The 19,168-nt window shown below is 43.3% G+C and overlaps 2 protein-coding genes across 2 annotated transcripts in view; both read right to left on the minus strand.

Moving 5' to 3' along the window:
• LOC137641392 (uncharacterized) overlaps nucleotides 1-19,168 on the minus strand; it is a 307,472-nt gene that overhangs the window by 186,185 nt on the left and 102,119 nt on the right. The gene's annotated exons all lie outside the window — the stretch shown is intronic.
• Nucleotides 1-19,168, minus strand: part of LOC137641391 (dentin sialophosphoprotein-like) — an 87,762-nt gene that overhangs the window by 66,829 nt on the left and 1,765 nt on the right. Inside the window, exon 2 of the mRNA XM_068373910.1 lies at nucleotides 787-863. Coding sequence (XP_068230011.1) covers nucleotides 787-863 — 77 coding nt within the window. The remainder of the gene's footprint in view (nucleotides 1-786; nucleotides 864-19,168) is intronic.

Raw genomic sequence — 19,168 nt, forward strand, 5'->3', positions numbered from 1 at the left:
GAAGAGGGCGAATGGGAAAAGGAAGGTGGGAGAGTATGAGCCGCAGGAGCACGAAGTTAGGACTGCTTCGACGTCAAGGGTGGACTCAAGGCAAAGAATTCCTTTTAGACTTCTTCTACCACTCCCACTAGGAGCATGACAACTCCTGACACTTAGCGCAAGATGAAGCCAATGTGCACGAGTGTCGTCAGCATGAAAGGCCAAGTCAGTGAGGATCTGTCTCCATCGCTGACATAAAGTTGACGCAAGGGCAGCCCAAAATGCCAGGACAACCCCACAAATTAGCAGTCCTCAATATCCAAGCACTCCTAAAAATAAAAAAATATCTCAAGTATTATAGCCAGTTAAATAAAAATACTATAACCAGAAGAAAGAGAAGATAAGTCTGCACCTGATTGAAGCCAAAAAAAAGTGAAGAGAGCACACTGGACGAGTTTGTGTACAGGGAGGTTGGTCTACCACCCCTTAACTAGCAGAGGGTTGTTAACACCTTGTGTGAAAGTTTTCATGGCTAAATCCAGCTCACACTGAAACATATATCCTAATTAAAGAACAGAGGTTTGTATTTGTGAAGGTATAAACTAATAATACATTGCTGGTGACACTTCCACAGCAATAGTAAATACTGTATAACACCAATTTAGTAATGAAATATACAACAGGTAGTACTGCCTATCTGTTTCTCTAATAAAATCATTGTTTTATGATAAAATACTTGATTCTCACTACTCGGATATCTTTCCCCATAGCTCTTCATAACACGAAAGAAAAGTCAGGTTTACTCACATTGTCCTCGCCTGATAAATTCTTCTTTTCTATCACAAGAATATGGATAGATATGTTCTTCTTTGTTAACATCTTGGCTATAATAAAAGAAAATATCCTTTTAGTAAGATAAGAAGTGCTAATTTATTTCAAAACATAAAATTACCATAATGACATTTAATATGGCTATTATCAAAGTAAATCTTTTAATTAAAAAAAAAAACTAATTATAATAACATGAATAAATCTCACATGTTAGATTTTTAACCCTTTTACCCCCAGGCTATTTGGAAATTTCCAACCCTTAACCCCCAGGGGGTTATTTTTTTCCCAGCACATTTTGGAGCATATTTTTTTTTAAATTGCTCTAACAGCCTTAATTTTTGTCATAGAGAGGTCAGGTTGGTCTCATTCCCTTGGAAAATGCCTGAAATTTCTCAAAAAATTATCTAAAATATGAAAAAAAATTTTTTTACAGTGAACCCTCGCTACTTCGCGGTTCGACCATCACGGATTCACCACTTCGCGGATTTTTTTTCATCTATATCTATCTATATACCAAGGCACTTCCCCCAATTTTGGGGGGTAGCCGACACCAACAATGAAACAAAACAAAAAGGGGACCTCTACTCTCTATGTTCCTTCAGCCTAATCAGGGACTCAACCGAGTTCAGCTGGTACTGCTAGGGTGCCACAGCCCAACCTCCCACATTTCCACCACAGATGAAGCTTCATAATGCTGACTCCCCTACTGCTGCTACCTCCACGGTCATCTAAGGCCCCGGAGGAAGCAGCAGGGCCTACAGGAACTGCGTCACAATCGCTCGCCATTCATTCCTATTTCTAGCACGCTCTCTTGCCTCTCTCACATCTATCCTCCTATCACCCAGAGCTTTCTTCACACCATCCATCCACCCAAACCTCAGCCTTCCTCTTGTACTTCTCCCCTCAAGTCTTGCATTCATCACCTTCTTTAGCAGACAACCATTTTCCATTCTCTCAACATGGCCAAACCACCTCAACACATTCATATCCACTCTAGCCGCTAACTCATTTCTTACACCCGTTCTCTCTCTCACCACTTCGTTCCTAACCCTATCTACTCGAGATACACCAGCCATACTTCTCAGACACTTCATCTCAAACACATTCAATTTCTGTCTCTCCATCACTTTCATTCCCCACGACTCCGATCCATACATCACAGTTGGTACAATCACTTTCTCATATAGAACTCTCTTTACATTCATGCCCAACCCTCTATTTTTTACTACTCCCTTAACTGCCCCCAAAACTTTGCAACCTTCATTCACTCTCTGACGTACATCTGCTTCCACTCCACCATTTGCTGCAACAATAGACCCCAAGTACTTAAACTGATCCACCTCCTCAAGTAACTCTCCATTCAACATGACATTCAACCTTGCACCACCTTCCCTTCTCGTACATCTCATAACCTTACTCTTACCCACATTAACTCTCAACTTCCTTCTCTCACACACCCTTCCAAATTCTGTCACAAGTCGGTCAAGCTTCTCTTCTGTGTCTGCTACCAGTACAGTATCATCCGCAAACAGCAACTGATTTACCTCCCATTCATGGTCATTCTCGCCTACCAGTTTTAATCCTCGTCCAAGCACTCGAGCATTCACCTCTCTCACCACTCCATCAACATACAAGTTAAACAACCACGGCGACATCACACATCCCTGTCTCAGCCCCACTCTCACCGGAAACCAATCACTCACTTCATTTCCTATTCTAACACATGCTTTACTACCTTTGTAGAAACTTTTCACTGCTTGCAACAACCTTCCACCAACTCCATATAACCTCATCACATCCCACATTGCTTCCCTATCAACTCTATCATATGCTTTCTCCAGATCCATAAACGCAACATACACCTCCTTACCTTTTGCTAAATATTTCTCGCATATCTGCCTAACTGTAAAAATCTGATTCATACAACCCCTACCTCTTCTAAAACCACCCTGTACTTCCAAGATTGCATTCTCTGTTTTATCCTTAATCCTATTAATCAGTACTCTACCATACACTTTTCCAACTACACTCAACAAACTAATACCTCTTGAATTACAACACTCATGCACATCTCCCTTTTTCATAACCCATGTATATACATATATCGCGGATTTTCCGGAAATATAAAAAATACCACGATGTGACCGATGGTGCGAGATTGGAGAAAGTAAGGAAAATTGAATCATGATTGATTTTCAATATAAATGAAACTTTGAGGAGCAACAAAGATATCATTTGTTAGAGAGACAGAGAGAGGTAAGGAATGAGAGGTAGTGAAAAGTAGCCCACAGAGAGAGAGAGAGAGAGAGAGAGAGAGAGAGAGAGAGAGAGAGAGAGAGAGAGAGAGAGGGGGGGGGGGGGTTTAAATGTAATAAACAAAAAAATTTGATAGGTTATAACACATTGGTGCTTATGTAATATCAACTGTATACTGTAGACGGTTTGAATAAGTTAAGAAATGGTATAAACGATACTTTGTTAGTGTATTCGTACACACTCAAGAGCGGCAGCTAGATGACAGCTGATCTAATCACAGCCAAAAGTAAAACAAAAAGAAGTAAAAAATACTCGATTTTTAAAACACACCCGAAATTTAAAAACAAAAGAACACGCTTTCTTAATGTGCAATTAACTATTTAAAGAGTGGCAATTTTCTAGAATAAAATGATATTTCCCAAAAAATAGTGGTTTGCTGATGAAATCGGATGCCGTATTTTTAGCTATGATTGAAATGGATGTAGACACGGCCTAATTTTTTTGCTTCGTATTTAATTGACACTAAGAAAACTAATTTTAGTTTCTTCATCTAAATGTAAGTATTGTATAACACGAAGAGAGAGAGAGAGAGAGAGAGAGAGAGAGAGAGAGAGAGAGAGAGAGAGAGAGAGAGAGAGAGAGAGAGATGAATCAGCTGTTGTAATCAAATAGCGTGTTTTTGTTTCGTGAGAATTTCATCGCCACGACTATAACAACAACATACTGTACTGAACTTTACAGTATTTTACAGACTACTGTAATATGATAAAGTAAAATATTTGAAATCTATTTTATATGAAATGGGGCTATTTTTTTTTGTTTAAAATTTACATTTACGTATGTAAAACAACTCTCTCTCTCTCTCTCTCTCTCTCTCTCTCTCTCTCTCTCTCTCTCTCTCTCTCTCTCTCTCTCTCTCTCTCGTAGATTGTTTTCCTGCTTTGCTACGTATGTATGATTTTATATAGATACGGTAAATAATATTTGTAATAACATATTTTATAAAAGCTTTTACTGTAATATCATTATTTATCACTTTCATCATGCAAGTTAAATTCCTTAGTTTGTTTACTGAGCGTACTTTATGACGCCGTCGTTTCAGGCGGCGTCATAAAGAAAAATATTTCATTTGGAAGTCATAAGAAAAATTAAGTAAAACATTAGTAATAACCAAATCAACATACTGTACTGAATAATCAATACAATCGATGCAAAAACTAACCTTTACACAAATGTGTAAATGCGTTTGTTTCTTCATAATAGAGATAAATGTAAACAAAACATTGGTTGCCATTTTTTTATCGTGCTTTTTAGCGTGTTTAGGAAACGCATGATATAAAGTCGCCTTTAATATTTGTGCCTGTTTTAGTTTAGGGTACGTTAGTACATGCATTAAGTGTTCTGTACATTAAAGGGTAGTTTGTTAACAGTACTACATACAAGGGAAGGTTTTAAAAGTCTGAATATACATGTTGAAATAAATAGGTAAATATGGTGTCACTACTTCGCGGATTTTCACCTATCGCGGCCGGGTCTGGAACCTATATACCGCGATAAACGAGGGTTCACTGTATAGCATTTTTTTGCAGACGTACCGGTATGTCCATGGGGGTAAAGGGATGGCTTTTGTGAAATGTACCAGTACGTCCTTTGGGGGTAAAAGGGTTAAAAATATAACATTTCGTTTTCTTAGTACAAACAACCAACCTTTAATAGATACAGCCCAACTTTCTTAATGACAAAACCCCAGATATCTGGCTTGTATGACAAGCAAAAAGGAATCAGAGGTTATAAGGAGGCTTTTTGCCCATACCAAAAGATCTCAAGTATCCAGTAACTGTCAGCTGGCTGTGAGAATAGGTGGAGTTGGAAATAAGCAGCTCCAATTAAGAGTAATAGATTTGTCATGCAGAAACAATGATTGAGCTTTTGACAAATTTAGAGCATCAGAAAAGCATTCAAGTACTTATAACCCACATATCAAATTACGCAGGAGATACCGAATATATGAAAACCAGGCTTACTCATTGACATAAAAGATCTGGCCATACAAAACACCTGGGATTAAGAACAACCACTTTCAATCATGGAAACACCTAAATGGGCAAAGATCCTGTTGTATTAGAATAGTTTTCATCTGCATAACAGAAGCATATTTCCACAAAGCAAGATAGGAAAATTAATGAGCCTAGTTCAAAGGGTGACAAATAAAACAAGAGATCAAGAGGAAATTAAGATGATTTGAGTCTGTAACTTCAATCAATACAGGGATCACCTCTCCCAATCACTACAGACTCAAATAAAATTGACTCAAAACACTTGTGAAAGAAATTTATGAAATTTCTCTCATAAAAGCAAGCATAAATAGATTGGCACCTACAATTAACTTCCATTAAAACTGAATTAACACTTTTCACGAGTAAAGTGGAAGAAAGACCCATCATTTTTCAAGTCCATAACCTGACATGAAGAGCAAATTATATTATTGTAAGCCACCAAAATGACCAGCCAGATAAAAAAAAGAAAATTAATTCTTGGTTACAATTATTTTACCTGTACAAAAGAAGTCTAAATATCTTACTGAGATGCCGATTTTCCTTATTCTATGCATGCATGGGCAACAAGAGCAGGAATGGGAAAATGGGAGGTTGTTTGATCCTGGTTTTGAAGCCTTAGCTACAAATTAGCAGCAAATAACAGGTCTATTGAATCCCATAAATTCATCAAAGAACACAAAGTTCACAGACTCTGAGAAATTGAAAGCTCAAAGGGAAAAAAAAAATCAACATCAAGACTGGAAAAGAGTTATAAAATCATTCATAAGGCACTTAGGTAAGACTTCTAAAAAACTAATGAGAGGTTCACTGTACTCTTTGAAGTGACAAAATCTCTTCAGTTTAATAAGTCAGGTCGATACTGCAGATTTCAAAATTTTTAGAAAAGAATAACCTGAAACAGTCTATGTAACATAATAAAGACAGATACTGTGAGGGTGAAAAGGGTGAAGGAGTGGAGCTTTCTAATTCATTCCAGATTTTACTTTTTTCTCTCCAATCCTTAATCATAAAAGATAATCTATTTGTACCAGAAAATGCCATACACTTTGTACAACTATCTTGCAAACCATGTACCTTGTTAAACACTAAGTATGTGTATATTTTATTCCGCAAAGCCAAATATGACAAATTCGTAGATAATTTGTATCGTTCCTAACCATACAAACCTTAGCTATTTAATATGGGTATTACTTTCGGCGTAGCTGAAATGACAACCCATTAGAATTTTAACGAGGGTTTACTACCCACTCGCTAGTTAGCGAGGGGGTAGGGAGGAGTAGCTAGCTACCCCCCACCCCTCACACATGTGACTAGCTCACTTTGTTTATAGGTAGGACTTCCCGGGGGATAAGGCTGGCGGGCAAGTTTGATTAAATAGCTAAGGTTTGTATAGTTAGGAAAAATACAAATTATCTACGAATTTGTCATTTGTTCCATAACTGAAATACAAACCATGCTATTTAATATGGGTGACTTAACCCTTAGGTAGGGTGGTAAGTTCCAGCCGTTACTGGCTTTATGACTTTTGCCCGGGAACTCAGTATCTGAGTGTGTCAGTGCTCAAGGAGTCCCTGCACCTCGCAAGTGCCTTACTCTGCAAGGACCGCGGCCTACGTAAGCTTGTGTGTGAAGGAATAAAGTGTGACTCATCCTAGGAAGTTGACCTGAAGTCCTTTAGATGGAATTCTAGGATAGGACGTTCCCAATACCACCTCGTAAGGGTATGGGTACATGACAGTATTATCTTAATACTAGGAACACAAGGAAACATGGTTTACCTGCAGTGGTTTGAGATCAGCTGTGCAGAGAACCCAGGATGCTGCTTTCCCCAAGAGAGGGGAGAATGAAGAAAAAAATAAGGGCCAGGCATACCTTTTCATTCATGCAGACTAAAACCGGGGTAACAATGCCCTCAACCTTCTGCTACTTGTCCATTAAGGAGCCTAAGGTTTAAACCAGCTGTTGTGCAGCCACCACAGGGCCGATAGAAAACGTATCAAGCCTCCCCTGGGTCATGTCTTGCAGGTAGTGGGCTGTGAAGGTCGTTTGACGCTTCCAAACCCCTGCTTGTAAAACCTGCGTCACTGAGTAATTCTTTTTGAATGCCAGTGACGTAGCAATGCCTCTGATATCATGTGCTCTAGGGCGACGTGACGGAGGAGGGTCGGGATTCAGGGAATGATGGATAACCCTGCGAATCCACGCTGAGATTGTATTCTTAGTGACCCCCCTCTTCGTCCTTCATGTGCTAACGAACAATGCTTGCATCCGAGGACGAATTGCAGCTGTTCTCTTAAGACTCCTTACTGGGCACAGTAGGAGATGGTCTGGGTAATCTGTTACAGAACGGAGACTCGAAATCCGGAAAGAGTCGAACCGAGGGTCCAGCAATCCTGGATTTTGAGTCTTAGCAACAAACTCAGGGACGAATCTGAACGTTACCTCCCCCCCATCCCCTTGAATAGGCAATGTCATACGAGAGACCATGAAGTTCGCTGACTCGCTTGGCCAAGGCCAAAGCAAGTAGGAACACCGTCTTCCAAGTCAGGTGGGGATCAGAAGCCTGGCGTATTGGTTCGAAAGGAGGTCTCTTAAGAGACCTGAGGACTCGAACCACGTTCCAAGGAGGAGGTCTCACTTCCGACTGAGGGCAGGTAAGTTCATAACTTCGTATGAGTAGAGAAAGTTCCAGCGAAGAGGAAATATCCATTCCTTTAAGCCTGAAGGCAAGACTTAAGGCTGAACGATAGCCTTTCACTGCCGAGACTGAAAGGCGCATTTCTTCCCGCAAATACACGAGAAACTCCGCTATTGCTGGTAAAGTGGCATCGAGTGGAGAGATACCCCTTCCACGACACCAACCACAGAAGACTCTCCACTTTGCCTGGTAGACCCCTGCAAATGACTTTCGCAGGTGTCGAGACATCCTTTCAGCAACTTGTTGCGAAAAGCCTCTCTCTGTGAGGAGACGCTGGATAGTCTTCATGCATGAAGCCGCAGCAATGCTACAGCTTTGTGGAAGATGTTGGCATGTGGTTGTCTGAGTAGCTCGTGTCAAGGAGGAAGTTCTCTCGGGAGTTCCGTCAGGAGCTGCAGAAGGTCCGGGGAACCACTCTGCGTGATGCCATAGCGGAGCTATCAAGGTCATCGAAAGGTTGACCGATATTCTGGTCTTGTTGAGTACCCTTCTCATTAGACAGAACGGGGGAAAGGCGTAAACGTCGATGTTGTCCCACCGTTGTTGGAAGGCATCTTGCCAGAGTGCCTTGGGGTCCGGGACTGGGGAGCAGTACAGCGGAAGCTTGAAATTCAAAGCTGTCGCGAACAGATCCACCGTCGGGGAACCCCACAAAGTCAGGACTTTGTTGGCTACTAGACGATCCAAAGACCACTCGATACTCACTATCTGAGATGCCCTGCTCAGACTGTTGGCGAGCACATTCCTCTTGCATGTGCCTGGAATGAAGCGAGCTGATAGTGGAATCGAGTGGACTTCGGTCCATCTCAGTATCTCTACTGCAAGATGGGATAGCTGCTCTGAAAAGGTACCTCCCTGCTTGTTGATGTAAGCCACTACCGTGGTGTTGTCGCTCATCACCACCACAAAGTGACCCGCCAGGTATTGTTGGAACTGTTGAAGTGCCAGGTATATGGCCTTCATTTCTAGCAGGTTTATGTGGAGGCACTTTTCTGATTCTGACCAGAGGACTGAGGTCCTGTGGTTCAGAACATGGGGACACCACCCCTTTTTTGAGGCGTCCGAGAACAGCATCAAATCCGGGGGAGGACGAGAAGATCCACTCCCTTTCGTAGGTTCTCGTCCAAGACCCACCCCTGAAGGTCCGTCCGTACCGCAGGACCCGTAGGGACCAAGATGTCCGGAGAATCGTGTCCTTGATTCCACCGGGACTTTAGTCGCCATTGCAGGGATCTCATCCTGAGGCGACCATTTGAAACTAAATGGGCCAGTGAAGAAAGGTGACCGAGGAGACGTAACCACGATTGGGCTGGGAGTTCTTCTCGTCTGAGGAAAGGATCTGCGACCCTCCTCAGCCTTGCTATCCTGTCGTCTGATGGGAAGGCTTTGTAGAGATTGGTGTCTATGATCATGCCTAGATATACCAGTCGCTGAGTTGGAAGCAGAGAAGACTTCTCGAGATTTACCATGATCCCTAGATCTTGGCAAAGTCCCAGAAGCTTGTCTCGATGTCGAAGAAGGGTCGACTCCGAGTCTGCCAAGATCAGCCAGTCATCCAGATAACGGAGGAGACGGATGCCGATCATGTGTGCCCACGAAGAAATCAGGGTGAAAACTCTGGTGAATACCCGAGGTGCTGTGGAGAGACCGAAACACAGCACCTTGAACTGGTAGATCTTGTTGTCTAGGCTGAATCTTAAGTACTTCCTTGAAGACGGATGGATTGGGATCTGGAAGTACGCGTCCTTCGGGTCCAGTGTACACATGAAGTCTTGTGGTCTCACCGCAAGTCTGACCGTGTCCGCCGTCTCCATGCTGAACGGGGTTTGTTTGACAAACCTGTTCAGGACTGAGAGGTAGATGACTGGTCTCCAGCCTCCAGACGCCTTCTTTACAAGAAAGAGTTGACTGAAGAAGCCTGGGGAACCGTTAACGATCTCCTGGAGAGCGCCCTACTTTAACATGGTCTCGACTTCTGCCCGTAGGGCTTGCCCCCTTGCTGGTCCCATGGCAAAGGAGCTCAACGACACTGGATCCGCAGTCAGGGGAGGTAGAGATGTTATGAACGGGACGCGATATCCATGACTGATTCGGAAATCGTCCAGGAATTGGCCCCGAGTTGCTGCCACCTGTCTGTGCAACTTTGAAGGCATCCCCCCACTGGTGGACATGCAGGAGGATTGCCAATCCTAGCGTTTGTGGCCTCGGCCACTCCCTCTAGGATTCTTGCCTCCCCCTGGAGGATTTTTTGCCTTTCTTGTCTTTGACAGGAAAGGGCTTCAACACCGTTGTCTTTGCTGCCACAGCCAGTTTCGTCGTCTTGGACGGGCGAGGTTGTTGAGGTGCCGGAGGTTTATAGGGCTTCGATGTAAGAGCCCTATGAATTGAATTGAATTGAATATAGGATTTAGGCATTAAGCCAAGCACTGGGGCATCAAAGGCTATTCAGCGCTATATAACGAAAATCATTCAATCATATCCGTACACTCACACCATTTAGTATCATTTTAACCTTTAATACAAATCGTAACAGTTTCATACAATAAAATCTAGATGTGAAATAAATAGGGATTAAAAGGATAAAATAAATAAATAAATTAATAAAATCAATTATAGCTCGTAATATAACCCAATACTTTGTATAAATTTTCTCAAGTTCAGGGTATTACAGTTTTCCCCCAGTATATCTCTTAAAGGTTTGTCCTGGAGTAAATGTGTCCTACTCTGAAGATTAAAAACAGGACAATCGACTAAAATATGTTTAACATCCATTGTCACTTGACAGGTATTACAAAGAGGGGCCTGTCTCCCTTCCCCACTCTTCATTAAATAATTGTGCGTTGCATGTGTATGGCCAATACGCAGCCTAGTTATAATAATGGTATTCCTTCTACTTGTAGAGTTACAAGATGACCATTTATCCACCAATGGGTGGATTTGTTTCAATTTTGTATTGGTGGTCAGTTCAGACCATCGAGCTTGCCACTTATTTTTACAGTAAAGATGAATCTCACTTTTAAGATCTTTGTAAGGAATACTCAAGGGGGATGGATTACTTAGCCCTGAAGCTTCCTTTGCTGCCTTATCTACTTGTTCATTCCCATCCACCCCAACATGGGCAGGGACCCAACAGAAGTGAACACTGATACTCTTCCTAGACTGCAGAAGTACTAACCAGTCCTGCACCTCTTATACTAGATGATGGCCTGGCATAATTTGTTTTAATGAGAGTAAAACACTATTGGAATCCGTAAAAATTGTATAAAAACTATTTTGGTTGAAATTTTTAAAAATATGTTGGACTGCGAGAATTATTGCGTACAGCTCAGCAGTAAAAATTGAACAAGAGGATGGGAGTTTCCTTCTAATAACAATATCCCCCACCACAGCTGCACTTCCAACTCCTGCAGCCGATTTGGAGCCATCTGTAAAAACATGTTTCCCATGATGTTGAGCAGCATGATTTAAAAACTCACTTTTCATTACCCTACTAGGTAAGGTATTTTTCCCTCCTGCCGTAAAACATACTTTAACAGGTGGATTACACCAAGGAGGAGACTTGGGATATCCTACCTCTGCTATCTGTGCTGTTAACAAGCCTACTTCTCTAGCATCATTTTTCAGCTGTACTTCCAAAGGCTTAGGCACTCTAGATCTGTTAGGAGCCCGATCTAAAGGCGCCCTAACATATTTACAGTTAGGATCGTTTCTCACAGCAAGGGACCTAGCTAAAAACCTCAAACTCAACTCCTCTCTGCGAATGGAAAGGGGAGGTATGCCAGAATCAACATAGAGACTGTCAATGGGAGATGTTCTGTAAGCACCTGTGCAGATGCGAAGCCCAGCATTGTGAACAATATCAAGTTTTCCAAGTAAAGTCTTTGTAGCTGACCCATATATTTGGCATGCATAGTCTAACTTGCTCAGACACAAAGATGTATAAATTCTAAGCAAAGTTGTTCTATCAGCACCCCAATCAAAATGCGATATCACTTTCAGAATGTTCAGTGACTTCTTAACCCTGATAGATAGGTCATTTATATGGGGACCAAATGTCATTTTCTTGTCGAAAATGACTCCAAGAAACTTGACACTATCCTCATATGGCAAAATACAATCATTTAAGAAAAGGGTGGGGATCTCTTCCCTTTTACGAGTACGAGTAAAGCGAATGGCTTTGGTCTTCTGAGGAAAAAACATGAATCCACGAGAATTTGCCCATGCGGAAGCAGCATTTATTGCAATTTGAAGATTTTGGCATGCTTGTAGTGCAGATGATCCACTACAATAAATTGCAAAGTCATCGACAAATAGTGATCCTTGTATGCCAGGAGGTATGTGACTAATGAGACTATTAATAGCAACAGCAAACAAGGTCACACTCAATACGCTGCCTTGGGGGACACCTTCTTGCATGTAGGATGAAGATAGTTTTGACCCTACTCTCACTTTAATTGAGCGGTTTGATAAAAATTCTTCAATAAAAGAGAACATATGTCCTCCTATACCCCACGAGGCCAATTGCTTTAAAATACCACCCCTCCAGGTGGTGTCATATGCCTTTTCGAGGTCAAAAAAGACACCCACCACCTGGTTTTGGTTAGAAAACGCATTTGAAATTTCCCTTGATAACATCAGCAAAGGGTCTAGAGTACTTCGGTTCTTCCTAAAACCAAACTGTCTGTTAGATAAAAGATTTTTTGATTCTAGATACCACACAAGTCTGTTGTTGATCATTCTCTCAAATTATTTGCATATGCAACTGGTCAAGGATATGGGCCTATAACTAGATGGCAGTTCTGGGTCTTTACCAGACTTGTGGCCTGGAATTACAATTGAAGTATGCCAGGAATCAGGAGATGTATGGGAAGCCCATAGACCATTAAAGGTTTCTAATAAAAATTCCTTGGTATCCACTGGAAGATGTGATATCATTTCATACCGGATGCCATCCTCACCTGGGGCAGTTAAAGAAGAGCTGGAGATAGCATTTTGCATCTCCTCCATACTAAAAGGCAGGTTAAAAGCTTCAGTATTTGAAGAAGCAGGAGGAACAACAGATGTTGATGCTCTAATTTGTTGAAATGCTGGGGAATAGTTGTCAGCACTTGATACATGAGCAAAGTGCTTAGCAAGAACCTCTGCTACATCTTTGGGGTCAGATATGTATCTATTATTTTCCCTTAATATTGGTAGAGGCTTAGGGACGAATTTACCTTGAAGTTTTCTAATCGTGTCCCATATTTCCTTTGAAGGAGTTTTGGTATTAATATTAGATATATATTTCTTCCAAGATGCTCTCTTTGCTTTTTTAAAAATTCTTTTTTGTTTGGCACAGGCTCTGAGATATGCTATTCTATCTGCTAAATAGTTTGTCCTCAAGTATCTTCTGAAGCAAGTTCGGGTCTCTTTTCTTGCGTTGGCACATTCTTTACTCCACCAAGAAACTACAGAGCGATGAGGTAAACCGCATGTTTTAGGTATAAACTTGCTAGCATTATCATCAATAATATTTTCAAGATGTTGATAGGCATGCACTGGAGATGTAAATTCATCATATTCTTTATCAGTGTGTGAACAGTTTTCATAAGCTGCCCAGTCTGCCTCATCTATCTTCCATTTTGGTGGACACTGAGAAGGAAGATTATGGACATAATTTAACATTATTGGCCAATGGTCACTGCCATGTAGGTGTTCATTTACTGACCAAAGGTAGTCCAATCGAATGGATGAGGAACAGATTGACAAATCAATGGCTGATGTAGAGTTGTGGAATACATCATACCTAGTTGGAGAACCATCATTCATTAGTATTACATCATTGTTGTCAATTAATTCTTCAACAAGATTACCCCATCTATCGCACACATTTCCACCCCATAAAGTATGCTTTGCATTAAAATCACCCATTAAAATAAAAGGGGCAGGAAGCTGATTGATCAAGTCTTGGAGGTCAGAAAGTCTAAGCCTTCTTGGATTACCAGCATGATCTAAGAGGAAAAGTTCTAAGGATGGTTCAATATATAGCGAGCATAAAGTAATTTTTTTCCCGATATGAGTTCTAACTGCACATGCCTGTAGTGGTGTATTGAGTGGGATTGTTTCAAATTTTACAGATTTGTGAATGATAAAACCTGTACCACCTTGAGCTCTTGCAGCTTGCAAAGGAGGGGATCTACAAAAATGATAATTGAGTCCAGGATTAAATGGTTTGTCACTGATCTTGGTTTCCTGTAGGCAAATTACCTTCGTGTCTGAGTCCCTGGTTAAAGTTTTTATTTCCTCAATGCTAGTACTTAGACCTCTGCAATTCCACTGGATGATAGACATTATCTTTTGTTATTATTTTTCTTTGTCTCATTTGTCTTTTGGGACTTTTCAGATGAAGCCATGTAAGGCCTGGAGATGGAAGGCTTTACTAGGCCACCACTCTTCTTTTCTTTCTTTCTAGGATCTTTATAAGAGTCAACCTTAGGATCATGAGCAGTAGGGCACTTACCTGACTTAGATGAAGGTGAGGATGATGGGGACCTTTTCCTCTTTGGAAGATCTTGTTTTCCAATCTCCATCAAATCTGGTAGAGATTCTGCCTGAGACAATACATTTAAGGTGGTGGAAGCCACATTGGCTTCCTTGGAGGATTGTGCTAGAACTTCAACAGTTCGAGCACTTAACCCAGAAGGCTGGGCTACTACCTCTAGGGAGGATGCTCCTATTGGTGACAACACTTTTGGTTTGTTGGAAACCATATTGACCTCTTTGGAGGTTTGTGCTCTGGCTTTTATAGGCAGAGCACTTGACCCAGATGGCTGGGCTACTACCACTAAGGGAGATGCACCTGACGGGCCAGGTGCTGCCACTGGTCCCCCTGTAGTAGTAAGGGGTAGTGGATTATAATCTTTTGTTGGCATCTTAACCGCGCGAGCAAAATTAAGTTGCCGATTGAGTAAATGCTTTGCATAACCTACACTTATATGTTCAGCATTTGCTTTCAAGATTGCAGCTTCTTCTTTCTTGTATTCTCTACATCTTTTATCATTTGATTTATGATGATCTTTACAGTTTGCACAGGTTGTATCTCTGTTGCATTGGCCATGTTCTAACAAAGAACAGTTAATATAGATCTTCGTATTATTGCAGTACCGGGAAGGGTGACCATACTGAAACAATTAAAGCATTGTAAAGGCCTAGGTTTATATTCTTGAACACGTACTCTTTCATTCTCAATAATTATATGATCTGGTATTACAGGGGTTTCAAATGTTAAAACTACCATGGTTGTTTGAGGGATCTTACTTACTTTCCAAACATTAGCAGGGCATATGTCCAGAATTTCTGGTTCTGAGAATTCATATAGATCTTTATCAAAAATTACCCCTTTACCATAGCTGAAGCTCATAATAGGATCAATTTCTGCAATCTTCATGCCACAAAGCATGTGAGCTTGAGTATCTGATTTTGCATTAATCAAAACAGATTGCTTACCGTATCTACTAATATCCTTACTTTTAATTAAACCAACTTTTTTTTGTATAAATTTACTAATCTTATAATAGTTATAATTATCTATCTTCCCAGATGCAATTATCCATGTTGGGGGCTTGGGGGTTCTTACTTCTGGAAGTCTATGCTCTATTTCTTTTTCCATCCATTCTTCTGGTTTATATACCTCTAGGTGTCTTGGTGCTTTATCACATAGAGCCCCAGAAATCAAACAATTGTCAATTTTTAAGCTCTCTAAATTTTTATTTGCTTCTAAAGCAATCTCAAAACTTGAAAATGATACCCAAGCTTCCCAAAAGCCTTTACTACCATTAAGCTCCATTAAAATTTCTTTGATTGCCCCAAATCTACAGAAGGCTTCATGAATTATGTCATAGCTACAACCAATTGGTATGTTTTTTAAGTGGAGAATTTTAAGATTTTTTTGTTGGATCTGGTAATGAACCAGAACCAGAGAGTAAAGTATTCCGGTTATTACAAGCATCATTTTCCACCAGTGCCGATAAATTGTCTTTAACAACACTGGTCAGAGAAGTATTGTTGGAGGAATCCTTTTTATTGCCGAGGTTGTCAACAGAGCTTTCCCTATTTAAACAAGCAGAAGTCGTCAACGGTGTCTGGGGTTCGCCATTTGATCCAGGGGTACGGGGAATATTAAGTTTACTCATTAATTATTTTTTCAGGGGGAGGGAAGGGGTCATAATAACAATGAAAAAAAAAAACAATGGAAAAAAATAAAGTTTAAGGGAGAGAAAAAATTAAGACTGTCTGAAATTCCAAAGAAGACACCGTTAGCCTTTCCTGGAATTAATTTCTCCACCAATGACACCTGTGAAAGCTGCTTACCAAATGTCCACTCCCTACCCTACCACAAAGGGATGGTACCACTATGATGAGAGTGGCTCAAGTGTATGCCAAACCCACTTGATGGGACTGAGACCATTTCAAGAATACAATCATCCCCACTCTAATCATAGTGGCAGGCAAACCGGACAGAATGCCGAGAGTCCTATCTCTATAAAATCGCCAACCCCTGGAATCCGAAGGCCAAATTTCTTACGAGATAGTTCCGTGTGCCAGTATGGGAATACTGACACTCCTAGGTGTCCAAACATTTTCGGGCAGTTGGCAAGACCACCACAGCTCCCACAATTGATTTTGAAATAAAAACCAATCATGGATACAATGTCCCCTCTAAAAATCCTGGACAGTGAAATGGGTAAGAGAGTTTTGACAGCAAGGTTGGAGACAGCTGATAATTATGAAGGAGGAATAAGCAATAAGAGGTAATAGAAAAAGAATGAGAGAAATTTAGAGTCAAACTGAGGAAAAGAAATTTCTCAGTTTGAGAGCCCTCTTGCCCGTCACAAGCCTTCAGCACGGGAATGATATGCCGTGCTGAAGCCCAATGACTTCATCAAGGCATTCTCTCGTTAAGAGGGAAGAGCCCTATGAAGGAGGGAGTCCTGGTTGGACTTCCTCCCCATCTCTCGGCTACCTGTTCCACGTCTTTGGGCTCAAACAAATTCTTCCCCAAAATGGAAGAATGTCTGAGCCTGCTGACCTCAACGGTTGGGACCTTCGCGTGGAACCTCTCTGCCACTGCGATCATCACGTCGTTTCAGGATCGAATTCGCCGACAAGTTCGAGACTTGGTGGGCCAGAAACTCAATGGTGCGGGTGCCCAGGAGGAGGAAGGTCTCCAGGGCCTTCCTGGTGCTCTCCTTAGACAGGTCTTCGGGTCACAACAGGATACCAAGAGACCCCAGCCAGACGTCCTGCGACGAAGTAGCCTGCATGGCACACTTCGCAACCTTCTCCTGGCTTAGGATCTCTGTCGCCAAGAAAGTCACTTGCCAGCTAGAGTGTCTCTCAAGAGGGACTCCCTTGGCAAGCGTTTCCACAGAGTGGTGCAAGGGAAGAGCTAAACAAGACTCCTCTATGATCTCAAAGTACCTCCTCTGGTGGATACGAGGAGGAGGGAGGAGCTTGTTGCCAGCAGTGGAACAGCTGGAGGAGGCGAGCTCGGAGAGCTGGCCCTCAACCTTGTCCCTGGCACTCTTCACCCCTTAGGACCAGGGCAAAGCTGCACTGGCCTTAGCGGGATTCTGAGTGCCAAAGACTCGGTCCAGGACCATATCCTTGCCCTCTCGAGGAGGAATCTCAGGATCAGGAAACCTGTTGAGATGCCTCATCAGGGTCAGAACCTGCCAGAAGGCATGCTCTGACTCCTGTGGCTCCACTCCTGGAGAACTGGCAGCAAAGTCTCCCGTCCCCAAAGGCTCTTCTTGGGGGGACACGTGTACGTTCTCTGCGGGTCTTGTTGGCTCTGGGCGAATTCTTGAGGATGACTTGGGGACTGTCTTGGAGTCTTTAGGTTCCCTCCTGGGAGGAATACAGGACTCCAACAATGACGACGTCTGAGGGCTCTTCTCTGCCCCAACCCGGGACGATTCTCCTGCGCAAGGCGGGGTTTCTCCCATTGGTGTGATGGGAGAACACCTCACCTAGGAAGATTCCCGAGGACGGAAAATCCTTGTCCACAGGAGAGGGAGAGAAAGTCTGGGGGGGGGAGCCTTCCTCAAGGATGTCCGAGGAGCCAGCTTGACCCTTGGAAAAGTTACCACGACGACTTCTACTCTCTTCCTCTTCAGTGGGGTTGGAGCCGCCATTGATTTGAGGCCCATCTCAGCGAAGGCAGGTTTGACAGCCTGCACGACCGCTCTGATGAGGGACCCGAACCATGGCTGCTTACTGACAGCTGTGCTGTCAGAGACTCTCTCTGGAGGGAAGGGGATTGGGTGATCCTTTGGAGTAGAAACAACAACTGGGCCTGCCTGAAAAGAAAGGGAAGAAGAAGGTTGGTTCCTGGACCTATCTGGAGACTTCCTTCCTCCTGCGAGCGCGCTGGTCTGCGCTTGGAGGGGGGGACGTGAGGATGACAACCTGGCAGCTCTCGTTCCTGTAGGCTTGTGCGGTGGCTCACGTTGTGCCTCCCTATGGGAATCGCGCTGGCTGGGGTTCGCGTTGCGGTCGCGCGATAGGATCTTACCTGGTTTGCGCGCGAAGGAGAGCGATGTCGCGCGATGGCGCACAGGCGAGCAATGGCGCGAAGGCGAGCGATGGCGCGCGACTGAGCACAGGTGAGGGGGCGCGCGGGCGATTTATGAGAGAGCGAGTGGGCGCGCTGGCGCACAGGCGATGGAGCGTGCGGGCGATCAGGAGATCGGTGGCGCACGGTTGCACGATCTGGTAAAGGAAGAGGAAGCCCAGAAGGGTGTGCAAGCGCTTGCGCACGTGGAGGTGATTATTCGCGCGGGCGCGCAGGATCTCGACAGGCTCTAGGAGAATGCGCACAAGCACGGGAATTACCCCTAGCGCGTGGGCGCGCAGGAGGGCGTACAGCAAGAATTGCTGACTGCGCGCGATGGCGCATAGGCGATGGCTGACGGCACGTAGGAGATCTCTGAAAGGAAGGAGAAGCAAGGTTCTTCCCTCCTGCGCCCAGATCCGGAGATTGTGGTTGCGCAGGCGAACGTTGGCGCGTAGGCAAACGCTGGCGAGCAGGTGAAGAGCACTGGCGAGCAGATCGTGGGCGCGTGTGGTGCGCATCCAGATGAGGGCGCGCAGTTGTGCGCTGGCGAGGAGAAGATCGCTGGTGCACGGGAGAACGCTGGCAAGCAGGAGAGCGCTGGCGCGCAGGTGAGCGCGGGCGAGCAGGAGAGCACTGGTGAACAGGAGAACGCTGGTGCGTAGCCTCAGCTGCAGGAGGTTGCTGGGGCATTGTCTCTGAAGGTGAAGGTCTATGGTGAGAAGACTTCACAGCAGGCGAGCGCTTGCGCGC

Source organism: Palaemon carinicauda, chromosome 5 (genome assembly GCF_036898095.1).
Source record: "Palaemon carinicauda isolate YSFRI2023 chromosome 5, ASM3689809v2, whole genome shotgun sequence".
Lineage (NCBI taxonomy): Eukaryota > Metazoa > Arthropoda > Malacostraca > Decapoda > Palaemonidae > Palaemon > Palaemon carinicauda.